At 41.4% G+C, this 20,629-nt stretch overlaps 1 protein-coding gene across 1 annotated transcript in view; it reads left to right on the top strand.

Annotated features, from left to right (window-relative positions):
• Nucleotides 1-20,629, top strand: part of CSMD3 (CUB and Sushi multiple domains 3) — a 712,581-nt gene that overhangs the window by 463,434 nt on the left and 228,518 nt on the right. The window contains exons 18-20 of the mRNA XM_056854045.1: nt 2,763-2,950; nt 6,286-6,474; nt 16,833-16,949. Of these exons, the coding sequence (XP_056710023.1) occupies nt 2,763-2,950; nt 6,286-6,474; nt 16,833-16,949 (494 nt within the window). The remainder of the gene's footprint in view (nt 1-2,762; nt 2,951-6,285; nt 6,475-16,832; nt 16,950-20,629) is intronic.

The raw sequence follows: 20,629 nt of genomic DNA on the forward strand, positions 1-20,629 counted from the left end.
AAACAAAGTACATAGCCACAAAGAGATAAGGTCAAAGGATCAAAACAAACAGGTCACAAGATGTAGACAAGCTGGAACATGTCCAGAGGAGGGCAACAAAGATGGTGAGGGGTCTGGAGACCAAATCATATGAGGAAAGGTTGAAGGAGCTGGGTATGTTTAGATTGAAGAGAAGACTGAGAGGGGATATGATAACCATCTTCAAGTACGTGAAGGGCTGTCACATAGAGGAGGGTGCCGAGTTATTTTCTGTTGCCCCAGAAGGTTGGACCAGAAACAATGGTTTGAAATTAAATCAAAAGAGTTTCCATCTAGACATTAGGAAGAATTTTCTAACAGAGCGGATCCTCAGTGGAACAGGCTTCCTCGGGAGGTGGTCAGCTCTCCTTCCCTGGAGGTTTTTAAGAAGAGGCTAGATGGCCATCTGTCAACAATGCTGATTCTATGACCTTAAGCAGATGATGAGAGGGAACGCATCTTGGCCATCTTCTGGGCATGTAGTGGGGGTCACTGGGGGTGTGTGGGGAGGGTAGTTGTAAATTTCCTGCATTGTGCAGGGGGTTGGACTAGATGACCCTGGTGGTCCCTTCCAACTCTATGATTCTATGATTAATAGAGAAGGGGAGCAAATTTGCTTGTGCTCGAGGCTTTTAAAAAGAAAAAAAATGTATCAAATGACACTGGACGGTATAATAGAGTTGAACTTTTGTCGGAAATGATCAGCTGCTGCTCAAACTACCATACAGGGAACTAATTTAATCACTCTAACTGAGGGCCGGTTCCCATGTTGCATTTTTGTATAGTCAAATGAATGCTTGTGTACTGGGATTTGTGTGTTTCATATATTGTAGTATCTGTGGCAGTTTTTCTTTAAAAAAAGTTTAATGTTTATTCTAGGTTAAGAAGCCAATCTTCTTTTTAAAAAGCAACTAGACTGATATACCCAATGGATTCATTTATTTTGATGTGTTATATAACAGAGTTATTAACTTAGGATCATAGAAAGTAGGCTAAATTTACATACTCTTTGTGTTATGTTCCTTCCCCCAAAAAAGGAAATATGTTGAGAGATGTGTTTTATTGAACACACATCTACTTGAATTAGTTATTATTATTAAGTTAGGTTCTCAGAACTCTTTGTCAGGGGGGGAAAAAACTTCCCTCATCTCCTACTTCATTTTACCTCAGATAATTGAGATGCCAAAGGCTTTATTCAGCTCAACAATAAAATAACAGAATTTTAGTATACTTCACAGGGAAATGTATTGGAGGAAAAACTAGTATTAAGGAAAGGTACACATTTTCTACATAAATAATGAGCTGCTCAACAAGTATAGCACAGATGTTATTTTACTTAACCCAGATTTCCAACTCTTTAAGGTGGTTTAGTCCCAGAACCTGCACACAGAGGTTCATGTGTATTCTCTGGTGCCTAAAACTAGGAAATGTGGAGGTTCTCCCTTCTTCCTTCCCTTTTCTCTCTGTGGAATTACTTCACAGCGCTTAAAGCAATTCTCTCACAATACTTGGGCCAGGAATACCTCTTTCCTCAGAGATTCCTCCCCACATGGCTAGGGTACGGACCTTTTTTCCTCCCAAACTCTCTCTTTCATCACCCTTCTGGTTTTTTTTCCCAGTCACACTACGCACAACTCATCACACCAGAACCCAGAATGTTTGGGGAAAGAAGGGGAGGTTATTATTTTGTGAAAGTATGATCAGAGAGGAATCTACACCATAGAGATTACTTACCATAGATATTACTTACCATAGATATCAACAGGATATGTTTGACATTTATGCTTGTATACTGGGAACAGTAAATTCTATTTATAAGAAAGCACCATTAGTAGTCGCTGTTAACAACTTGTTTAAAGCTTACACAGGGGAGCTTATTCTCTGTTCATTTCATTGTATTTGAAATCAAGTAAAATATCCAGTCATGTATTTATCACAACAGAGAGGTCAGAAGAGATTATTTTTGTTAATTTATTAATTTATTTAGAAAGTGAACCAGTGCATAATCTTAACAATTGCTTGCTTTTTGGTGGATTGTTGTGATTAATGCTTTCATGCAATTATTGAGATGTTTTCACAATTTGTGTGCCATTTAAATTTGTATATTTTTATTTGACTTTCTTTTCCCCCCCCAGCTCTTAGTAACTTACATTAATCGTTCTTTTTGTGGAAATGTAGTTTACATTCTAAATCCCAAGATAAAAATACAAGTTAAAGAATCATGTTCTTTACATGGTTGACATGATCTAGTTTCCCAGTTCAGTTTGCAAAGAGCAGTGGGGGGTACTCCATGGATATCTGAGACAATCTGCAGAATTTCAGCAGAATCTGACCCCACATTGTAGAACAGTGGAAAACTCAAAGGAAATAAAGAGACAAGATCTACACATCTTACAGTAAGAGTGGTTTGACAGTGGAATCAGCTGTCTAGGGAGGTGGTGAGCTCCCTCTCACTGGCAGTCTTTAAGCAGAGGCTGAAAAAATCACTTATCAGAGATGCTCTAGGCTGATCCTGCACTGAGCAGGGGGTTGGACTAGATGGCCTGTATGGCCACCTCCAAATCTATGATTCTATGATTGTACATCATCACTGATACTTGGGTTCTTTAATATAAATAATATTTAGAACGTAAACTGAGTTTTCATTCAAGTGCTAGCTGTTGATTACTTTCTATTGTGCCCATTTCCCCTGCATGTAGTCTTTGGGTATATTTTATGTCTGTATGTGTGTTTCTCCGTTATAGATTCCAGACAGAACTCAATTACGACGTTCTAGAAGTGCATGACGGACCCAACCTTTTGTCGCCTCTTCTAGGATCTTACAATGGCACACAAGTCCCTCAGTTTTTGTTCAGTAGCAGCAATTTCATTTACCTTCTCTTTACAACAGACAATAGCCGCTCTAATAACGGATTCAAGATCCACTATGAAAGTAAGTAAATACCGCTTCCCTTAATGTGTGAGTTTCCCATCTTGCATAAGTCTGAAATACTGCAGTATATTTCCATATGTTCCCAGGTTTGTGGGTCCATGTTTGCATGAGTCGATATTGGGGATCAGTATTGATCCACTCACTATGGCACCCCATTTTTTCAGCTGAATTATAGGACAACAAAAATGACAGGCTCAGACGTATTCACGGAAAGCTACTCTTGCATACCTAACTACGCAGGACAGTACAAAGTTTATGGCCATTCTGTACCTCTTTACCTCTACAGGATGCTACTCTGTACCAGGAGTAATACTTCTACCCTTCTTTAAACCGACAAAGGAAATGGATTTCACACACACCCTGCAAATATCAAATGAAGCCTGCTTGCACTGTATTCAGTTTATTACAGAAAAAATGTGTTTAAATAAATAATAAATAAATAAAAGATAAATAAATAAATAATAGATAAATAATACATAAATAAAAGCTCCCAAAGATATTTGGGGAGGGGGGGTTTGGTTGAAATTACTTTCCTAGTTTTCTTGCTCCTTGAGAAATATAGCAACTGTTATTTAGTTGTCAGAGTAAAAAGACCCATCGAGAACAATTGATTGAGCCATCACAGTTCCATAATTAGAGAGAAAATGGCTACTCTGAACTGATTCCGCGCTATCTACAAGTCATGAAAGACTGCTAAAATGTTTAAAACATGTTAATGGTTGGCCCACTTTGTTTATTATCATTATTTTTTTATGAAAATGTTTTTATTAACATTTTAAAAATTACAGATATTCAAAATACACATACGCATACCCATTCACATACAGATTGGGCTTCTTCCAGGGAAATCAATTAACATTTTTTTTAATATTACCATGATTAATCTAAACCTAACATATATGCCTAGCAAAACCAATTAATACACTGCTTTTATCCTATCTATACTCGATACTAATGTTTTATTGTTTTAACTCTATATGTATTCTTTGCACATTTATTATAAGTCTTCATTTGTTTTTTTAGCCATATAGATCTCTTATTCTATACTTTCCAGTTAGCATACTCAAAGTAACATTCCCATTTCTTTTGGAATTCTTCCATCGTTTTTCCTTTCAACATGCTGGTTAGTTTGGCCATCACCGCGTATTCTGTCATTTTCGGTTGCCATCTCTCTAATTTATTTATGATCATTATTAAAGCAGTTTCTGTCTGGCAAGAAAGTCATGGTAGGGTGATTACTTTGCCAAGAGAACTCTGCATTCTCAAGACTCCCCCGTGACTTGGCACTTGATTTATTTCAGGGTCGATCCAATCTAGTTCAACCCTTGAGCGTGAGCAACTTTGGCCACTGGGTGACCCTTTAGGTGGTTTGAGGGCTCGTTCTCACCAGGGTGCTTTAAATCACAGAGTCCATGTCCTGGGCAAAGCAGCAACTAGGAGACAAAGATCAGAAGTATTTATGATAACAGCACAGAGAGGGAGAAGATTTATTGCTAACAAGTTGGGAAATGTTTAAGGGAAAGAGTCTATAGAACTGAACTTCCTTGTTAGTGCACATCTCAGTCAATCTTTGACTTCTGGTATATCTTCATAACGTCACCTCTTTACTTATACTGACCTCAGATAAACCAGAAAAGAGAGTAGCTATTTTTTTTAAAAAAAGAAAACACAACACTGATTAAATTATTGCTATTCTATCATGTCAAAATTTTAAAATCCAAGTTTGAAGACATTGGGAAATACTATTTTAGAGCAATTCAGTAGCTAAAATGACACAGAGACTTTCTCATACCAAGAAAACCTGGAGTTCTTTTAATGTTTCTGCATAAGCTTGCATTTTCTTAGCATTCACTTCTTGCCATAATTATACAACACTAATACCAGTTGAAAAATTAGTCAAGAAAGAATCCCCCGTCCCCCGACTTTATTTTTGACTTTCCCACATCAGCAGTGTTCCCAAAGTGGCTAATGCTAATTTGGTTATTGTGAAAAGCATAAAGAAGCTATAAAACTGCTAAAAGTTTATTTTAAATATCTATAACCATTATAAACAATGAACTCAGCAGCAATTGAACTAGACACCAAATACGGATTGGAAGTGTTCTTCAGCTGTAGGTTTCTTTTTGGTTTTGGTCCTGACCATTTCTTTCTACACAGTTTTGTTTAGTAACAACCCTAGAGACCTCTTTTGGAGGAGAGTTAATTTTCTCCTGCAGTTAACATGCCATTATAGGCCACAGCAATCTCAAGGTAAAACTGATTCGGGATTTGTATAATTAAAATGCAGGTATTATACATCATCATCATCATCATCGATCAACCTAGTGCTTATGAGGGTGGTGAAAGCTCGTCTGGTTAGAGTATTGGATGAAGACTGGGGAGAACCAGGTTCAAATCTCCAGTGAGGACTCTGAAATTTTAATTAAAATTAACAGTTAAGCCCTTGATCATACACAGGTTTAAGTACTTCTGTAAGATTAAGAATAAGTTTATGTTCCTTATTGAGGTCTTATTGCACTAAGACAGTATAGATATGGTATGGAATTAATCTCACCAGGATTGTCTCAAAGGCACTCAATATTCTGTGTTAGTATTATTTTGAAAGCTTTGCATTACCAGACAGGAGAAATTCCATTTGAATATTATATGTAGAAAAGAGTAAGAGTCCAGTAGCATCTTAAAGACTAACAACATGTCTGGCATGGTTGAATATTATATGCCTGTGTTAAAGAAATATTTTTTTTCTAAGTAACAAGCTAAGATACAGACAGGGTGATGATTTCTACAAGAAACATTGGAGATCAACAAAGTCCATCTCTTGCCTCTCTCTCTCTCTCTCTCTCTCTCTCACACACACACACACACACACACACAAACACACACACACAGGTTCATATTGCTCAATATAATATACACATTAATGTCATCGTTCACATACCATTCCTGCAAACACCCTTCCAACCAACAATGCCATAGTATCTTTGTGTGTGTCAAGTCTCTTCCGACTCATGGCAATTCTATGACTAAATGTCCTCCAAAACGTCTTATCTCTAACAGCCTTGCTCAGATCTTGTATATTGAGGGCTGTGGCTTCTTTTATAGAATCAACCCATCTCTTGTTGGGTCTTCCTCTTTTCCTGCTGCCCCCAACTTTTCCTAGCATGACTGTCTTTTTCAGTGACTCTTGTCTTCTCATAATGTGACCAAAGTACGATAGCCTAGTATATTTACCAAAATAAAATACAGTGGCATATGTATTAACATAAATCCCAGTACTTGTAATCCCGGATTGAGGGATATGTTTAATCTTTGGAACCTTCTTTCTTGCACTTCAGGTGTAACAGTTAACACCTACTCTTGTTTGGATCCTGGCATACCTGTTCACGGTCGTCGTTATGGGCATGACTTTTCCATTGGGTCAACAGTATCATTTGGATGTGACCCGGGTTATCGACTGAGCCACGAAGAGCCTCTGCTGTGTGAAAAGAATCACTGGTGGAGCCATCCACTTCCTACATGTGATGGTAAGATTTGATTGAGCTCATATACAATGGTATCTACAGTGTGTTCCTATGGGGTTAAAGCCAGCCAGTTTTTCAACTGCTGAAAAGGATTGAATGTAGGATTGCCAACTCCATGTTGGGAAATACCTGGAGATTTTGGGGAGCTGAGCCTGAGGAGGGCAGGGTTTGAGGAGGGCGGGACTTAGAGTCCAATTGCCAAAGCAGCCATTTTCTCCAGGTGAACTGATCTCCATCACTTGTAATAGCAGGAGATCTCCAGCTAGTACCTGGAGGTTTAGAAAAACAGTACAGGAAACTGTATATACACAAAGTGCAAATATTTATAAGCTACTGAGGTGAAACATGGACCATATACGTGACATATATACAACACAATTATATACAATATGTACAGTTCACACAAAACATGTAGAGAAATTTCCAAAGGTCTCAACTGAGTACCAAAAATATATAGAGGAAGTTCCAAAGGTCTCAACTGAGTACCAAATGAATGCTAATATTGTAATCCTTGTGTAAAGTTCATATAGAGCCACAATCATCGATGGATACGGCCGTTTCAGATCCACAGCAGTGGAAATCTTTCTTCAGTCCTTCTAAAAATTAATATATTACCATCAGTATATAAATATATAAAGATTATGACTATTAAAAAATGAGTCAATACAATATACTTACAATACAAAAGTGCTGTTACATATTCATCATTCCTTCCCACACAGGGTAAGTATAAGCAATTACAATCAGACGTCAGTAAAGTACATCACATAGTGCAGCTAGTAAACTAGAACAGAATCTTAATCAGATACATAGGAAAGCCCAGGTTAGCATTCATATGTCACGTATATGGTCCATGTTTCACCTCAGTAGCTTATAAATATTTGCACTTTGTGTATATACAGTTTCCTGTACTGTTTTTCTAAACCTTTTCGTACGAGTACAGAGGCGCCGTTTTTCTCCCCAGTACCTGGAGGTTGGCAACCCTACATACACTGTACCCTCCCAAGCTGCCATTTCCTCCAGGAGAGCTAATCTCGGTAAGGCAGAGATCAACTTTATTTCTGAGAGAACTTCAGTACTTTCCTGGAGGATGGCAAAGCTAAATGAAGGGTCCCACTTTGGCCTTCAAAAAATGCTATGCTGGCCATCATCTGGCCCTCGGACTTACCCAGGGTGGCCCCTTTGCTCCCCATAGGGGTGGTGCTGAGAGCCGGGGGTGGATATCATTCCTCCGGTGCGTGGGAGGGCCCGCACGCCTTCTGCTGCCTTTGCAGAGCCTCTTTGCATAGCTGGCCAATTGGGGCCAGCTGGGTGGATCCTGGAGTTGGCTGGGTCAGTGGACCTCAGAGGGAAAGTTTTCCTCTGGTCTGCCCACCCTGCATAAAAGTGGCCTCTGCCGTGATCCATCCTCACTCTGTTCTGGCTGTTTTTTCCTCCCTCCCCTGGTTCTCGGTTGTTTGCAGCATTCATGTTTGTTTTGCTCTCATCACAACTTGGGGCAGTTTTGGCATTGGGTTGGATCCAATTTTGGGGAGGGTTGAGCTTGTGTGCTTAACACTTCTGGACAGGGGTCTCCTTAGGGGACTTTGGGGCACAGGTTTGCGGTAGGTTGATATTAGCATGCACGCTCTGTATGGGAGACTAATATAGCCTAGAGTAGAATTTGCCCCAAGAACAACTTGCAGGTATTTCAATTAGAGGGCTTTCACATTTGAAATTTGTTGTACACCCTACATACATACCCAGGCTTTTCTAATTTTTGTTTATATATTGCGGTACATTGTTTGTGTGTGCATTATATGTGTTTTTATCTGACCACTGATGAAGGCCTTTTGGCCGAAACGTGTATGGTGTGTGGTTCATGTTTATTAACCTTACCAGTGGCAATGGTGCTTTGTTTTATCATTTTTAATGTTTTTAACCATGATACAAGTTTAAGGTAGTTCGTAACTCCACTCCACATTTCTCTATCCCAACGCTCGTGTTGCCTAGAAGCAGTGCCAATTGGTGTTTTGCCACAGGTGGATGTGTGGTCGTCAGGTGTGCAATCCATTGTCAGCTGTACTTGGAAATCAAGGCAGGGAGGATTCGCACTGAGGGGAGGTCTCCATGGTGAAATAGAGAGGTGTAATTTCTTTTACATGACACCATGTGACAGCATGATGAACTGGTGCCTGTTAAACCTGCTCTTCTAAGCTGTCTTGTCCTTGCTGCAGAGGATTGCTTTCCACAGCTTGTAATAGTCTATTCTGATGCTACTGTAGCTTACCGTTAATGGAGATGGATCCTATTTCATGACTAAAGTCTGGGTGTAGAAGCAATTTTTCTTACACCACTGGGCACTATATGCTTACCATATAAAAATAAACACTATTAAGGATCTCCCTGTGAAAAGTATTCTCTGCCGTGCAATAACATTACATATTGTGACAAATTTCTTCTTCGAGATACTGAACTAGCGTGCAGTTCATTAAGTAAATGAGATTCTCTTTTTCCCCCACCCTCTAGAGTACATCAGTAAATGGCAATTGTCCACTGAATAAATATCCTCTGAAGGCAAGATTGAGTATATTTATCCTGGTCCATTTATGGCGACTCATGTTAATGTTCTTACTCTATTGGGTCTTCCAGTGTAATATTTTTTTTTTTTTAAAGAATTGGGGTAAATCTGGGCAAAGTATCATCCCCCCAAGATCTGTCCCTTGTATGAACTTAAAGTTGGATCCATTCCACATTTTATTGCCTTTGTGGGTAGCTAAGTCCTTTTGTATGACTTTAGCAGCCTCTGTGATTTGCAGTGCAATCCAGTGCAGTTATTCCATCCTAAAGCCTATGGATTTCAATGGATTTAGGTTATTCAGGATTGCACTGTTAGACCACTAATAGTCAAAGTTTGGTCTAGCAACCCTGCTCATGGGAGGTTAGAAAGGTTCTTCCTCCCTCCTCCCCCCCCCCACTCTCTCATTGTTTATGCATGGGTACTTTCACTCACGTTTGCCCCTGGTCTGTCTCGGTTGTTCCTTGGAGTTATGCATGAGTTTTCCGTCCATTAGAGATGACCTCGCTGCCGGCCCTCACTAATCCTGGGACTTCCCATTCCTTTGTTAACCTGATTCTTCTGTCTCCCCTGAGATCAGCCCCGGTGAAATCCCGATGCATAGGCAAAGTGCAGGACATGGAAGCTTTCTTTCTCTCATAGCCAATTACAAAGCAGGGTGCAAAGAGGCGGGGATTCAAATGCTTGCTGCTTCCTGGGAGCTCTTTCTGAGCAGAAGAAAGGGTTTTTAAAAATGAGGCTTGGATTTTTCTCTCCCCCCTCCTTTCAGATTGTTCTATGTTTGTTCTTAAAATGCTTTTTTATGCTGCCATTGGGTTTCGGTGGTGGGAGGGCTTTTCTTTCACAGTAAGCACTGCAAAGTAAGCCAATTACAAAGCAGCATTTAACGGGGCAGGGACTTGATTTGAGCTTGGAGACTGCTGGTGCATAGATTCCCAACAGGAAAGTGTGGGTCCAGTGAGCAACGAACCTCAGGTAAAGCTCCCATGCATAAACAACCTGTGTGTGTGTGTGTGTGTGTGTGTGTGTGTGTTTCTGCCATACTAAATGCCAGGAGGAGGACTAACTTTGTGTCTGACAGAAAAAAATATCATTTGTTTTGTGCATAGTTCTGTGGCTGAGTGGCAACAGTAGGAGCAACCGCTGCAGAATCATAAAAGGTTGCAGCTGTACAGATTGTGCAACCAGGGTTCGCTAGGGTTGCCAACCTCCAGGTTGGAAAATTCCTGGAGATTTGGAGGTGGCGCCTGGGAAAAGCAGAGTTTGGGGAGGGGAGGGAGCTCCGCAGGGATCAGTGCAGCCATTTTCTCCAAGGTAGCTGATCTCTGTAGTCTGGAGATCAGGAGTAATTCTGGGAGATCTCCAGCCACCACCTGGAGGCTGGCACCCCTAATTTGGTCCCAAAGAGAAGTTCCTGCTTACTGTCTGCTCATGCCACATTTCGTGCTTTCTTCATTTCACACTGTTGTTGCTTCCTGTACTTTGACTTTGCTTGTTCATATTGGCTGGATAAACTTTCCTTGGATACTGATTCTTTATTCACATCTAACCTTGACTGAAAGGGAAGGCCTTCCTGTACTTTATCCCCCCCTTTCTAACATTACTTTCTTGCATCAAAAAAGCTTCTTGAGTGCCAAGTCGTGTTTATTTACAGAAAGGTATATACAGATGCATCCAAGCATAAACAACCCAAAAATAAATGTACGGGGTAGTTACTGTTGAATTTTTGCCTAAATGACCTTCAAGCTGGTTATTCCAGTTTTGGAAGTAATGTTTCTACTGACAGAAGAAAAGGATCCCCATATTTGCAAAATGGTGTGCATTTTAAAGATGGCCTTTGTTCAGCTTGCATGAGAATTCAGAGAGCTAACTTGGTGTTTCTTGTTGAGCTGATTCAATTTACCTTGCAATGCTGGAATTGAAATATGAAGCCTATCCAGTGTTTTGCTCACTTTCATTTTGAACCCCCCTTCTTTGCTTGAGGTGCACAATTTTGAAACCCGCATCATAATCACCTTTGGAATTTGTGGGATGTCACTTGTTTGCACTGCAAGCAAGGAAACAAAAGTAGTTAATGAAGTACTGGATCTATTCAAGTAGGAGGAAAATATTTGAAGGAAAGAACCAGCATTCACATCTGAAGAAAGTGACATGATAGTGTAAGGTTGGGGATTGTGCTGACCAGTAAGTTGGCCATTCCCCGTTGATTTACCTTTTCTACTGCAGGCCCCCTTGTGTCATTCTGGCAGTCTTCAAGCCGTGGCTGGGGGAACACCTGTCAGGGATGCTCTAGGCCAGGGGTGTCGAACACATTTGTTACGAGGGTCGGATATAACATAAATGTCACTTGGTCAGGTCGGGCCATGTGTACCATAAAATTTAATGCTGTGTACTGGAGATAGTGTATAGAAGACACAGGCAAAGCCAATTAAAGATATTATTTTTTAACTTTATTTTTTAACTCAAAATACAGACCTGTTTAAAACAATAACACTCTTTTATTTAACAGTCTTTTATAATTGACATCTCAGGACTGGGGTGGTGGTGGCTGCCTTAGCTGGTGAAACCGCAGCAGGCTCGCCAGCCCAGATTGGGACCAGGGGGGAGGGGGTGGCTGCCTTACCAGCCGGATAAGAGCTCTCAAAGGGCTGAATCCAGCCCACGGGCCTTATGTTTGACACCTCTGGTCTAGGCTGATCCTGCATTGAGCAGGGGGTTGGACTAGATGGCCGGTGTGCCCCTTCCAACTCTCTGATTCTGTGATTCTTCAGGAACCTCTACCACCCAGAGCATCTGGTGGGCTGCATTGGGGTGGGTGGGAGGCAGGGAAGTTCTGTTCCACTGAAGGAACATTTAATCTGGATCCAACCCATAGCACTGTACATGCAGCTTGGAAAACTAATGATAGTAATAATGAAAGCAGCATAGGATTCTTTGCCCTAGCCTAAAATTACCAGTTTTTCATTGTGTTAGCGGTGTTTTGAAACTTCATGTTCTGAATTGCGATTCTTGGTCAGTCTTTGTAAATGGTATTGCTTCTGTTCTAGTAGATCAATACAGCAATTTTATCTTGATGTAAAATAATGAAAAGAACCAGACTTTAGGAGCCTGCTGGAATCTGCTTTAAGAATGGGACAAAAGGAACCTATTTCAGTTAAGGCAAATTTATTTTCTTTAAGTGCTTAAAGGTCCTCTCTCAAATAAGGTTGTAGGAACGGGATATGTGTAAGCTTGGTTTCAAAAGAACTGGGCTCTCTTGTAAAGAGACCAGTACAATGATTTATTAATCTCATTCGACAGAGTTCTCATTCTGTGGGGTCATACAATCCAACACTATGGGTTTCAAAATGAGAAGCTGCAAACTATGAAATGTGGATTGCCCTGAGAAAAAGAAGACATTCATTTAAGCAAACTCCAGGGGCAAAACAGTGTCGCTGCGTCCGATTAATTCTGTAGCCAGACACTGTGGTTTACTGATGAAAAGCACTCATTTGAACAGGATATCATATTTAATGTTGAAATGCGATAGTGGTTTCCAGAATTATAAAAAAGTGAAAATAAACAAGATTTGCCAGTACTTCAGGCAAACCGTAATTGTACTAAGGATCAATGTAAAGAGCAAGATAGAAGTTAGTAGGAAACCAAGAAGCTGTCAAACAAGATTGCAGCTGTCTGTTAGTCAGGTGCATCATGGGATGAGACAGGTCCCGATCGCCCAGCGCGTCTCTGTATCCTAGCCTTGTTTGCTGGGACACAGGAAAGCTTCAAGGGTAATTAGAAGCCAACTTACAGGTGATGGGGGATCAGCTGAGAATGGCTTCTGACCCACCTCAGGGGAAAAAAAAGCTTTACAACTGTTCAAAAGTTTCCTGAAATTATATCAATGACTGAGAGTTTGATTAGCTGAAGCTTTCACATTATTTAATTTGGAGGAATTATTAATGTTGATTAAGAATTGCAATCAACGATTCTCAAATTATGTATGTTGGTTAAATACTACCAAACAGTAGAAGAACAGTTTTCCATTTGGAAAAGTTCTTAATTTAAATGACTACACATCAGCAACAGCAAGGGAAGCTAAATGTTTAAGAAAATAGTTAAGATTTAAGAAAAAGATGTGTTGGATGTCCAAACTTCTATTGAAGTAATTCACCGATTTTAGATAGTTTTGCAGTGCAATTCTATGCAGAGTTATGGTCTTCTAAACCCACTGATTTAAACAGACACTGTCAAAAACCTACCTGTTTGGGTTGACAAAATGGAATAAGCAAAGCCTCTGAGGATGATCTTAAACAGGTTTGTATGGGAGGATTAAATAGTTAACTGCTGATGCCCTGTCTCTGTTTCTCTTAATGAAATTTGTGGTTATTAACCAACCTTTCCAGGAAACATTTCAAATGTGACAAAACAGATGAGGGAGTAGAATGCACAGCTGACATGTGCTCTTCTGTTCCCCATAATTGTCAAGTGCCACGGATAAACCTTTAATAGTTCCTCCAGTGGAGAGATGTACAAGAGCTGGGTGTGACAAAAAACAAAAAAACCTTGAGCTAGATGTGAGGGAAAAGAAGAAGAAATGGTTTTTATACATCAATTTTCTCTACCTTCTAAGGCAATCAAACCAGCTTACAGTCTCCTTCCCTTCCCCTCTTCACAACAGACACCTTGTGAGGTAGGGAGGGCTGAGAGAGTTCTAAGGGAACTGTGACTAGCCCAAGGACCACCAGCTGGCTTCACGTGCCGGAGTGGGGAAACCAACCCGGTTCACCAGATTAGAGTCTGCCGCTCATGTGGAGGAGTGGGGAATCAAACCCGGTTCTCCAGATTAGAGTCCACTGCTCTTAACCACTGCACCACACTGGCTCTAAACCATTACCCCACCAGAAACACATGGTCACCTCAGAATTGGCTTCTATGCAAGTGCTTTCATTATTTATTTGTTTCTGTCTTTCTTACATGCTGACTTCACTCTAAGCTAAGAAGCTTGAAAGGCGGTTTACAAACCTAAAACAAAAGCACGATATGCTACAGAAGTAAAATCAGCAAGTAAAGCAGCGGCATGCAATCAGCTGTATAGCCTCATTATAAAATGATCACTTTATAAAATGCCCCAAGTCCGAAAGAGGGCCAAGCAATGAAACAACAAAAGATGATATATAAATGCATACTTTCAAGGTCAGTCCAAAATGCCTGAAAGAATAAAGGAGCAATCCTAAGCAGGTCTACTCAGCAATGAGTCCCATTTTATTCAATGGGGCTTACTGCCAGAGAAGTGTTCTCAGGCTTGCAGCTTGACATTGATTTTAGTTTGTGCCTGAAGCTCATCAAATTGGGCACCAGGTGGACATTGGCAGGGATAGAGAGTTCCAAAGACCAAGAACAACAACCGAAAAAAACCTTACCCCTCTTCTGAAAGCAAAGCACACAAGCCCTGTTCACAAGTTACAGCGAATGAATGTTTGCAAGAAAGAGCCAACATATCTTCACTTTACAATTGATACCAGGGACCAGTACCTGGATCACTGTGGGATTTCAAACACACATTCAGCATGAGAATTGCACGACATACGAATGAAGAATAATGAAGCACCGATTGTACATTAATTAATTAATTGTGAGCAGGGCTACAGAGCAAGGTTTTAAGGATGTTTTTAACTGTTAGGCACTTTCATGGGAGAGCACTAAAAGTTACCCTGGTCCCAAGAAGTTTAGTGTATTTTATTTATTTGTAAAATGTGTTATCTAAAAACAACTATTATTTATTTGTTTAATTAAAAACATTTTCAGGTAAAACCAAAGATAAAATAGCAAACCTCAGATCTCTCCTCTCCCCCCTTAAAAGCTGCACCCAGACTTCTCAACTCTGCCTCGTCAGATGTGGAGATATTTGAGGGGCAGTGCGTGGGAAGGGTGAAGTTTAGGGAGGATGTGATGTCATTTCCAGATCACTCTCTAGGCTGTGTCCTCTATTCTCTAACGGCTTTACCATAGAGACTAGGGAAATTCCTAGAGTGTCACTATGTGAGGGCCATTGTTTTCTACTGCTTCTCCATTCCTTGGGGATGGGAAATTGTAGCTGGGAGCACATAATTCCCTGCCCAGGGCAGGTAAATAGGAGGACTATTAGCACTTGGCTTTAAATGAAGCTTACAAAGCAATACACAATTAAACCCATGGATAGAAACAATTAAAACAGATTATAATTGTGTAAGTAATAATTTGTGACAAATTGCAATGGATAGCTGCTTATTAAGAAAAGACTTGTGGCTCCATTTGAACTGGTAATGTGATTTTGATGCAGCTGGCGGGACAGTGGTCTATGATCCCATTGTTGACATAGTTACTGATGCCCTTCCTTTCTGCACGCCTTTCCCTGTTGTTCCAGCATTCACTGCATTTACGTGCTCGGCAATGCCCTTCTCCCTTTGACTTTCCAACTTATGTGTATTCATTGTCATTTTGCACAAAGCTGAAGTGTTCCAATTAAGTGCTCTGAATAAAAAAACCAACGTGCAAATGAAGGCACTGCTAAAGCTGCAGATGCCGGTAGCTGGGAGAAAAACCACTCTGGGTACAAGTAATAAAAGGGCCGGTTTCAATAACATGGGGTGCCGAAAGGAACCAGGTTCATGAAAGGAGCAATTAAAGGTCCAATATCAATAAAGCCGGTGGGCGTGAGATGCAGCAGCAATTTCAAATTGTGTCAGTCGGAAGACCTTTCTCCATCCGAGGCTGCGGTCTTAAGCATACTTTCTAAGGAGCGAATTCCATTAAACAGAATGGGACTTAGTGCTGAGTAAACAGGAAAGGGGTGGAAAGGGGCTGTGGGAGTGGAGGGAGGAGATACCACTCACCCCACCCTCTCCTAGCCTAGCAGCAAAGGAAGAAGTTTAGGCAGCTGCTGCAGATCCACAAAGCGGGTGGGAGCCAAGGGGCAATCTGTTCCTAGGAAAGGAACATTGTGTCTAGGGTTGCCAGGTCCCTCTTCGCCACCCGCGGGAGATTTTTGGGGTGGAGTCTGAGGAGGGTGGGGTTTGGGGAGGGACTTCAGTGCAATAGAGTCCAATGGCCAAAGTGGCCATTTTCTCCAGCTGAACTGATCTCTATCAGCTGGAGATCAGTTGTAATAGCAGGAGATCTCCAGCTAGTACTGATCAGCTGCATATTACTACTGGTGTGCCCACTTATTCTGTCTTTCAGATCTGATATACATTCATTGATGGTTTTTGTTTTTGTTTTTCAAAATGTGCAACACCTGCTTGACCACATGCTGCAGCGGGATCAACATACGTATCATATAAACCATGGGTTAAACACATGTGTTAGTTATATGATGTAAGCAAAGGAGAAATGAAAAGTTAGTTAAAGCATAGAAAGTGGTTCGTCTCTCCATGCCCTGCATTTACATTTTCCCCTTGCTGAAATTTCCCTTTCCCATTTATGATTTATACATGTGCTTAATACTCACTGTTGATACTGAAAATGTAAATCATTTTTTGGTGTGAATAATACATTTTTTTTCCATCAGGAAGTCTCTGAAATCAACCAGCATAATTAGCAATTCATTTTTGTTATTACCGACGCTTCTCAACAATTAATTAATCATGTTTCCTTTCTGAGCTCTTTGTGTAAATATTGGGCACAATTAGAGATTTGTCACCCAAGGGAACGGGTGGCACTCCCACATATAGGCCATTGTTTAAACAGAGATAATAGATTTTCCACTTGTTCCTTTTCTGTGTTTAATTTTAATATGAACAGTAGTATTTATGTGCCTACGTTTCTGTGCGTGTCTCATTCTCAGCTTTGTGCGGAGGAGATGTTAGAGGACCGAGCGGAACTATTTTGTCTCCGGGTTACCCTGAACTCTACCCAAATTCGCTGAATTGTACATGGACTGTGGATGTTACCCATGGGAAAGGTACAGGATTTACTTCTATTTTACATAACCGTAAAGGCTTCTACTTCAGTTTAGTATGTTTTTTTTTGGGGGGGGGGGTAGTGTTACTAGGGTTGCCAGCTCCAGATCTGGAGATTTGGGGGGGCGAGCCTGAGGTGGGCGGGGTTTAGAGAGGGGAGGGACTTCAATGCCCTAGAGTCCAATTGCCAAAGCGGCCATTTTCTCCAGGTGAACTGAGCTCTATTGGCTGGAGATCAATTGTAATAGTGGGAGATCTCCAGCCACTACCTGGAGGTTGGCAACCCTAGGTGTTACCCTTCATCTTCCAGTTTAGTCAACATGGGGACCTTGCCTTGCAAACAATAAATGCATATGAAATGTACATAATGTGGCCTGAAGTGTTGCTAATTATATTGGTGTCCTTTCTTCCACAATGTTTGTGCTGCAATGGCTCCTGTATAGGTGTGGATCTAAACTTGCATGAATGTAAGGGCACTTGTGCTCGTGCATGGTGGTGGGCAGTTTCCGCCTGCTTCCCTTTTCCATGCTTTTCCTGAGGTTCTCCAACTACGAAGATTTCAGAGGTGACGCTAGCGCTGGCGACCACAGCACAAGTGGGCAGCAGGAAAGCTACACCATGAGTATCTTCACTAGTTTTTAGTGTGCTCTAGTATAGGGCAGCCTGCCTCTGGACCACTACTGCTCTGGGTTCTTGCTAGGCTCTGGGTTGCCAGCCTCCAGGTGGTGGCTGGACATATCCAGCTATTACACCTCCAGGCGACAGAGATCAGTTCCTCTGGAGAAAATGGCCACTTTGGCAATTGGACTCTAGGGCATTGAAGTCCCTCCCCTCCCCAAACCCCAACCTCCTCAGACTCCACCCCCAAAATCTCTAGGTGTTTGCCAACCTGGACCTGGCAACCCTAGTTCCCGCCGCTGCTCAGTGGAGTAGCAGAAGCAAAAATAAGGGGGGGGGAAGAGACACTACAACATCACTTCCAGGTACATACCCAGAGGTGACCTCATGGCAATGCCACAGTGCTCAAGAACAGGGGTCCCCAACCTTTTTGAGCCTGCAGGCACCTTCAGGATTCTAACACAGGGTGGTGGGCCACCAACGCAGAATGGAAGGCAGTGAGGTCAAACACAATTCTAACAATAACTATTCATCATATCGAGTAGAAGCTCTGCTTAACATGGTACCCTTTTAAATGAAAATATTGTTTAAAAATATTTTCTTGCATAACTACAGTTTATTTTCAGTCACACAGTGAAGATCCTGGTCTGCTGCTGTGGTGGCAGTTGCTTCCAAAGCAATGCCTTTAAGGACTGCACCACCAATCAGATATCCAACGGCCAATTAGAAGCTGTGCTGGGCAAAAGCCCTGTCTGGCTCCACCCACTTTCTGCAACACTTGGTGGGCACCAGGAAAGGTGTTGGCAAGTCCCATGGCATCCACGGGGACCATTTTGGAGGCCCCCTGCTTTAGGAGTTGCCCGGATCTTTACAGTTTTACCACAGAGATTTGGAAAATGGGTGGAGCGTTGCCACAATGCCAGGACATCACTTCTGTTTATGTAACTGGAAATGGTGTTGGACCATCATGTGCCACAAGGTAGGCCCTGCCATGCCTCCAAAATCTCCTGGGGGTTGCCAGCTACTCCAATATGTGCTAGAGGAAGACTAGTACTTTTTGATATTGAACAAGTGATTCGTGATATGACAGTGAACAATCTAAACCAAGGTAGTGTTCAAAAAAGGCCTTTCTTGACAATCCCAAAAGTGTAGAGTGTGCTCTATTAGGATACCATAACAAAAATACATTTTACATAATGATGCTATGATAGCTGGATTATGTAGCAACATGTGTACCAGTGACAGACATATTTATCTGAGCTGGCCATGAGATTTCACCAACTCAGGTTCTGGAGGCATGGATTGTAACTCTCATACCACCATCGTCGACGTTGAATTACCAAGGCTGAGGGTGATCTTCATACGAATCATCCTTATTGACTCAGGGAGAAATTAACTCAGTACAAGGCCATGGTTTAATTAAACTCACAATGATCAATGTGATTGCCTGAATGTGGACCAACGGGCTAGGGATTGTTAGTCATGATCCATGTATCCAGGATCTACAGTTGCTTTATTAACCACAGTTAGTCTTAACTGTAGTTTTGCATGATGTACAAATGGTTTAGTCCTGGCTCGTTTCCCAGCAGTGTCCTGTAGGCTACTGAGGGAAGGCAATGAAGTCAGCAGTACTTCTAACAAATCAGAACGTGTGTGATTGTTCTTTGGGCTGAATCCTGGTTTCACAAACTAACCGTAGTTAAAAGAAACCACAATTCTGTGTGCTGTCTAATCTCAGCCTGAAGCTAATGTATTCTATGATGTTTGTTCTCTTTTTGACTTTAAATGTTTTACTTCATTCACAACTGGTGGCTGTCTTATTATCTGAGAGTTTCTCAACAGCCACAGGTTTCTGCTCTAGTTGTTTATATTGGAACTGTCTCCAGGGTCCAATCCAATTTAAAATTGGCATACGTTATTAACAAGGCAAATAATTTAATAGTTCACATTTTATTCTATTGGAGCATAACTATTTTTTCAGGCATACCATTGTATCCTCTTTTTTTGGTAAGACAGAACCATTTTTTATTGTACTTATTTATTGTGTATGGATACAGAAAAGATATTTTACCTCCTAGTTATGTGTGTGTGTTTTTTGCTGTCAAGTCACATCTGACTTATTTATTTATTACATATTTATTTTATTAGACTTATAGCCCACCCTCCCTGGCAAAAGCAACTTATGGCAACCCCTGGTGGAGTTTTTAAGGCAAGAGACTAGCTGAGGTGGTTTGCCAGTGCCTTCCTCTGAACAGCAACCCTGGTGGTCCTTGGTGCTCTCCCATCCAAATACTAACCAGGGCTGACCCTGCTTAGCTTCTGAGATCTGATGAGATCAGGCTAGCCTGGGCTATGCAGGACACAGCAACCCCTAGTTACCATAACTTATTAGTAAGATCCAAAGATATTTTAAGGATACCTAATGTGTGGTATAGTTATTAAGAGCAGTGGTTTGGAGAGGTGGACTCTGATCTGGAGAACCAGGTTTGATTCCCCACTCTTCCACATGAGTGGCGGAGGCTAACTTGGTGAACTGGATTTGTTTCCCCACTCCTACACATGAAGCCAGCTGGGCTAGTCACACTCTCTCAGCCCCACCTACATCACAGGGTGTCTGTTGTGGGGAGGGGAAGGGAAGGTGATTGTAAGCCGGTTTGATTCTTCCTTAAGTGGTAGAGAAAGTCGGCATATAAAAACCAACCTTCTTCTTCTTTTAATAAGATAATGCTACAATCCTAAAGAGAGTTACAATGTTCGAAGCCTGTTGACTTCAGTGCCATAACTCTTGAAGGGTGTAGCTCTGCTTAGACCTGTGCTGTAGGGAGGGACTGGCTGGGATGCCTGGAGGGCAGAAATGAGGGTGTCCATCACAATATCTTCCCTCCGTTCCCCAAGTTCCTTAAGTAAAGGCAAAGGTAGTCCCCTGTGGAAGCACCGGGTCATTCCTGACCCTTGGGGTGACATCACATTTACTAAGCAGACTATGTTTATGGGGTGGTTTGCCATTGCCTTCCCCAGTCATCTACACTTACATCCCTGGAAAAGGGCAGCAGAACTCTGCAGC

Source organism: Euleptes europaea, chromosome 8, assembly GCF_029931775.1.
Source record: "Euleptes europaea isolate rEulEur1 chromosome 8, rEulEur1.hap1, whole genome shotgun sequence".
Classification (NCBI taxonomy): Eukaryota; Metazoa; Chordata; class Lepidosauria; order Squamata; family Sphaerodactylidae; genus Euleptes; species Euleptes europaea.